The following is a 6699-nucleotide window of genomic DNA, read 5'->3' as shown; positions in this document are numbered from 1 at the left end:
CAGGCAGTCTGCTGGGGAACTCTTCACAACCTAACACCACCTAACTTTCTCAGTCCAAGAGAAAACTTGAGTGAATTACAAGATGCAGGTCATCAAGGACCATCAATACATACACTCATGTGGCCAGATACAGTGTAGTTTATACATTAGAGATAGGATTGTATGCCAGAGAAAGATAAACCACCTACACACGCTGTCCTCCAACACACACACTCTCAAACCTGTGGAAACACAGCAGGTTCTCAGTTAGAAGCTGACCTTCCAGGCACTTTTGGCCAAGTGTAAGCCAAGAAAGACGGACACAAAGAGACAGAAGTGACACGCATATTCAAACGTGTCCAGCTGCTCCCTCGGGTTGCTATTAGTTTGTAATCATAATGAAGATGAGAGAGTTGGGGAGAGCGGCTTCAGGGCGAGCCACAGTGGAAAACCTGCAGAAATGATGTCAGAGCAATCGCGACCACCGATTGGAGTGGAGATTCCCGGCGAGAGCCTATAAAACCGGGAAAGACAACAGCAGGAACCAGCAAAGGCAGAGAACGTGAGAAATTCCAGGAACTGCATCTGTCCATCCCCGTGTGACTGAAACCGAATCAGATTAAGGGTAAGGAGCCTTGGAGAAAGACCATCCTGCATGTTCCTACAGGGCTGTGTGAGTGTGTGTGTTTGGGTGGAAAGGTGAGCAGACAGGTGTTGAAGATGTATATGAAGACATTTGTTAGGAATAGCAGTAGAATAATGCTGATTAGTTGGTACAGAATCTGCTGTTTGATAAGCAACTGTGAATTTGTTTGAGCTCCAGGGTTACAGATGAGCCAGCATCGGAAACATTCTGTTGATGTTGCATTACTGCAATAGTGACACAGAGGTGTGAAATCATGTCTGGTATCAGAGAACTGTTGAGAGTGTCTTTGAGAGAGCGAGTGTGTGTGTGTGCAGGGTGTCCAGTGAAGTGTGTGTGGGCAATGGGAGATGGCTGGAGTTGTTTATTTTTGGGGATGGAAAATGCTAAAGTTAGCCCATGTTGCTGGACAATGCATTTTCCCAGTTGTGGGGCAGGAGAGGGGCTGCATCTGGTCCGGTGCTCAGTGCACCAGACCTCAAATGCCAAGGACGGGACTCTCTGGGTCAAATGATAGGTGGAAATGCATTATTGGGCATTTTTGTAAGATACTCTACAATCCTGCAGAAGAGTTTTGAAAAATTTCTAGGAGAAATACTGTGGCAGGTGTTCATATTTGGTGAGAAAATTAGTTATACATGTTTAAAAATTAAAATGAACAATTAATAAAAGGACAAAACTAAAATGGGTTACGAAAACCATGGATTACAGGATTCAAGGTCAGAATTTCACAAATACTGCATTTAGCTTTGTTTTGATATTTTTCTATCTTAGCTATGTTTATCTATATATCTATGCTGAAAAAAGAATTGGTGTAGAAACAATGTTCACTTAAACATTTCTAGAAAACTTCACAATTAATTACAAACACATGGCAAGTAAGATATTGAATTAAACATGAAATTTTGAAGTAGAAAGAAATCATATTTTCTTGTATGCTTAAACATACTCTAACAATATTTGTTTTATTTCTAACTTAGAAAAATATTTTTTACAATGTATCTATCTATATACATTTACATTTATGCATTTAGCAGACACTGTTAAACACTATCTATCTATCTATCTATCTATCTATCTATCTATCTATCTATCTATCTATCTATCTATCTATCTATCTATCTATCTATCTATCTATCTATCTGTAACCTATTATTAGGTTACCTATCACTATGGTGTAGAGGTTCTTACCAGTCACTGGACTTTGCATTTATTTAATTTATGTATAAGTCATTTAAAAATAAATCATGTTTAAAGGAAAGTGTCACAAATATCATGCCATTTCCATAGTTGCAATTTAACACATCTGCCAGCAGACGGCAGTCAAAATGTAAGATTCAGTGCAGCATCATAATCTGAATACCATGGTCAAAAAATCAAAAAAGTGAAAAAGCTAAGACAATGGTATTCATATTATATTTACTGTAAATAAATTGATCATTACTATAAAGCATTTAAACAAAGTGATGCGAAACTACAGTAACAGGCAGTCTCGCCGTAAGGATGTTTTTATGTGAGTGTGGTTAAGAGTGTGTTTTGGGGACACACAGGTAGGGGTGCAGGTCAGAGTGTGTGTTTGGGCTGAGTTCATGTGTTTGTGTAGAGGGTGTGTGTTAGAAGCATTCTCACACTCTCACGGCTGCCGGACCGCCCAGTCAGAGTGTATTTTCACAGATGGAGTCTGGATGAATGTAAACACCGCCCTGTATCACAGTAATTCAACACGGTGCTGAAGCTGAAGTGTGTGTGTGTGTGTGTGTGTGTGTGTGTGTGTATGCATGCTCAATTGACAATGCACTGACACAGAGACATAAAAACTCAGTAAGTAATCATTGTAATTATGTTGCTGTGTGTGTGTGTGTGTGTGTGTGTGTGTGTGTGTGTGTGTGTGTGTATGTATATAATATATATATATATATATATATATATATATATATTAATATATATATATATGCTACTACTACTTCCATTTTTTAAGAAATTAATTTTAATCAACAAGGAAGCATTAAAGTGAGTCCTGAAAAAAAAAAGAGAAAAAACACTCAATTATCATATTAAATCAAATAATTATAGTAACGTTTACTGTATATTTCATCAATTTAAATTCAGCCTTACTAAGCATAAGAGACTCCAAGACCCCAAACTTTTTAATGGTTTTATATAATATTTGATTGTCAATAATCACAATAATCTTGTTAATTGTATTTTAATTGTATTGTAGATGATGGGCTGTGGATGTGTGCTGCTCTCCGGTCTGCTGACACTGACCTTGTTCCACTGCAGTGCAGAAAGCCTTCACGTACCCCAAGAAAGATCAGAGGTGAGTCCAGGTCTTGCTGATATATAAATATACATAATGTATATATGAGAGAGAGAGAGAGAGAGAGAGAGAGAGAGAGAGAGAGAGAGAGAGAGAGAGAGAGAATAAGGTTATATTATTTGTTTTGTGAGGGAAATTCACTCTGCCTGCCTTCAGAAACACAAAAACAGACTTCATGTAGGTGATGAGACTAACTGGTACAAGTGAGAGATGATAAACTGTCATCAGTCTGAGTGCTCAGTAAATACAGTGAGGATTCCCCTAGAGAGCCTCCCCAGGAGAATGCAAACATCATCCTCTCCTTATGACCATAAGCTACCTGTCTGACAACTGACCCACTGGGTCACCCAGTCCTCCTGTTTCTCCATGTGAAATAAAACTGTATTACTGTGTCTTAAATGCTCTTGAGTTGGTCTCTCAAAGGTGCTCAAGCTGCTGTTTTTTTTGCTATTCCAAGGTGGTCGACCAGCTATAACTTGCTTGACAAAGGTAGAAACCATATCCACCAGCTGGATCCAGTGAACTTGGACCAGCTACTGTATAGAGCCCATGTAAACCAGGCTACCACCTTAAAAGGGTGTTAGATGAATTGTCCATCAGAGAGAAGAAAGAATATTTAGGAAGACTGTGATTTTTCTGACAAAATTTGTGATTACGCCATAATTTGCATTTCCATTTCTTTCTAATCTAGTATGTGGAACCATCTGTTGTGGAGGGCAGCAGTGTCCAGCCAGGCCAAACCGAGCAGAAGACCTCAGGAGCCGTGAACGCTAAACTCCTCCTGCACAACCAGCTGGTCCGACTGGAGAACGATGTCATTGAGACCAAGAGGAAACGGAGCTTCCCCGGATCCAACACGCCTCTTGATCGCCTGTCAATCAGCACCATGGATCCCAAAAGCAACAAGCAGAAGTAAGAAACAAGAATAAAAGGAAACACTATTCTTTTTGTTGGGAAACAGATGTAAAAAATTATTCCCTCCTTAGCCTGAAAATAATGTAAATAACAAATAAAATATTATTTTTATTATCAAAATGTTTCATTAATAATAATTAAATCATATTTTACCATTTGTAATACATTTTTAAACTGATACCTTGGATACCTTATTGGTGTTCTTTAACAATAATTATTCATATATGTCATACATATTGTCTCAATTGAATCATAGAACTGTAAATTTTATTGACAGCTCTGGCCTAAAGTCTGAAAAACATACAAAACATTTTTGATTTGCTATGATCCCGAACAGATGATGAACCATAGGTAGTTTGGACTGGCTATGGCTCGAACATGTACAGTTTTTATTGGCTGAAGTCTGTCATGCACAGCTTGATAGCTTTGCATGAGCCTGTTTGTGCTTTTACAGTTCACTAAGTGCAATTAATGTTTTGTCTGTAGCCCACAGTTAAAGTTGCTTCTATTTCTTGGGTGGAGTCACTGTGGTGTGGATTGAGGTTTTATATGACATAATAAGTGCCTGATGCTGATTTATGGGAACGGACAGTCCAACTGTGCTGATGACTGGACTTCCAGTCAATGATCAAAACGGTTTTATCTCTTTGAATGATTTGATCTCCCTGATGGACAGAACATGCAGTGTAACTCAGCATGGCCTGAGGCTCTGACAAGGCTCTATATAAATGATCCTCAGCACTTGATAAGATCAGGACAGAAGCCAAGAACAGCAGCGAAAGCACCACGCCATGCATTATCAAATCTCAACACCCGAATCATCTGTCATGAGCCTGATAAACACATGAAAGCTCAGGAAAACCACTGCGTAGCTCTGTGACTGTTCCGTGGATCCTCAGCAAAGATATTCAACTTGAAAGTCAGTGTTGGATTTTGTTACTAGACTTTTACATTTTCTCAAGAAATCTTCCGGTTCTTTTTCCAAATCTTCCAGGTTTTCCAGACAAAAATCGAGATATGACCTTAGAACAAATGCAAGTTTAAAAAACACCTTTGACCCTAGGTAGCAATACTAATAGGCTATTACTAGTAGTAATGGAAAACTGGCATACTACTTAAAAGAGATCATGTCAAGAATTCCCGGTTGATTCATCACTTTGGAAATGAAAGGTCAGGTTGAGTGCATTGCAAGTTGTACATGCTTTGTATATAGTAGGCCTATTTGATTACACTTAATTAGCTGCTATTGATAAATAACTAGAAGAATAAGGAAATACAGTAAATGGTAAAAATATCTGTGCTAAAAAACAGTGTGTTTATAATTATGACAACACATTAATATAATTTTAGAAATACCAGTATCAAGTAGCATAACCAGGTGTACTGTATAACCAAAAATAACCGGAAGCGGATGATACTGGAAGCCTCGCACATTCAAGTTACAAATGGCCATGCCCACTCTTACAGTACTTAAAAAGTTGTATGTTAGTATGCTATTTTTTTGAACACATCCATTCATGATACTTCTTTTTTGACGTTTTATGACGGTTGGCAAACCAGCTTTAAGTGCATATACCGCCACCTACTGGGATGGAGTGTGGTGCATCGAAGTTAAAGGAAGACTAAAAAAAAGGGGGTCTCCAGTTTAAATCTCTGAGATATTTCAACAGTACAGGCTTATACACTTATACAGTTGCATCTTTGCTTAACAACTTCTGAAGTAAAAAAAAAAAGAACAAAAAAAAAAAAATATTAATCCCTATATCTCTAAGTGCTTCTGTAAGTTTTAATCTTTCATTATCATATCCTTTGCACTTTACTGAAACATGTTCAACTGTTTTAGGAAAATAACATCTAACACAAAGTCCAGATTCATGTTTTCCAATCATGTATTCGTGATACTCGCCTTAACTTCACTTGACTGACCTGTCTTTCCACTCTGTATTATTGTGAAGGAAAATTGAAAAACATTAATCCACAATTGTGAGTGGTCGACTAAGCAGTAATCTAAATGAAATGGCTGATTACTTTGCATTATGTCCACAGGAAGACCGTTGAGTTGCCAAGGCGACGAGTCAGTGTTCCGATTGACCGGATTGGCGTAGGCCGCCTTCCCAGCAGCCGAGGATAGACTCCGCCTCTGACCACGCCCTGATACACAGGTGCGTAAGATTAATGGTAGTCACATGTTTATTCTCACCTGTTACGTAAAATGTATTCTAAGATGAAAATGTCAAGAATATACTGCAAATTGTAATCAAAACCACACATGTTGTTTGTTCTTTGTTCCACAGAGGGTAATATCGAAGGTAGATGATATGCATGATAAGCACACCAGCCGACACAACTCACTAACCACCAAACGATCTCAGCGTTCTCAACACACTTTTAATCATCACTGCCCCGGAGCTGTTCTTTCTCACTGATTACTGATTTAGACCTTCAATATCCATTCAAACTGTTTATTTCCAGTTCTAACTCATGTTATAAATTCAGCGTCTAAACTGTAGGCTATTGCTTTCATGAAATAAGTTCTGTTTATGATGTCAGAAGCATTAGTCAATCAGAGAGGAATCTGCTCATGGCTTCCATTGCTCATCACAATATTTACTCCAGTGCCTCACGACTTCTCGCTTGCTGTAAAATACATAACTAATGTCATTTTCTCACTTTGACTGGAGGCTGTTCAGCCTTGACAATAAAACAGATGAAAATCTACAATCTTTCTGTCTTATTTAAACTTATTGTGAGCCAGTAAAATATTTGCAGAATAAATGAGATTATAACTTAATTCTAGTGCTGATTAGTGAACATACCTAGGCTATGTGTATATGATTGTTGA

General features: G+C 38.1%; 1 protein-coding gene across 2 annotated transcripts; it reads left to right on the top strand.

The window, feature by feature from the left end:
• The first annotated feature begins 465 nt into the window (after positions 1–465).
• On the top strand, positions 466–6556 carry LOC109104424 (osteocrin-like). 2 transcript variants are annotated; one of them, XM_042771868.1, is made up of 5 exons: positions 466–604; positions 2844–2942; positions 3634–3854; positions 5904–6019; positions 6152–6556. In XM_042771868.1, exons 2-4 carry the CDS (start codon positions 2844–2846, stop codon positions 5986–5988), a joined length of 405 nt encoding a protein of 134 aa, XP_042627802.1. In that variant the 5' UTR covers positions 466–604; the 3' UTR covers positions 5989–6019; positions 6152–6556. The 2 variants fall into 2 exon arrangements, with proteins under 2 accessions (XP_042627802.1, XP_042627803.1); XM_042771869.1 differs by lacking the exon at positions 466–604 and adding an exon at positions 1084–1241.
• Positions 6557–6699: the final 143 nt, after the last annotated feature.

Source organism: Cyprinus carpio, chromosome A15 (genome assembly GCF_018340385.1).
Source record: "Cyprinus carpio isolate SPL01 chromosome A15, ASM1834038v1, whole genome shotgun sequence".
NCBI lineage: Eukaryota > Metazoa > Chordata > Actinopteri > Cypriniformes > Cyprinidae > Cyprinus > Cyprinus carpio.
This window is presented reverse-complemented; position numbering and strand designations above follow the sequence as displayed.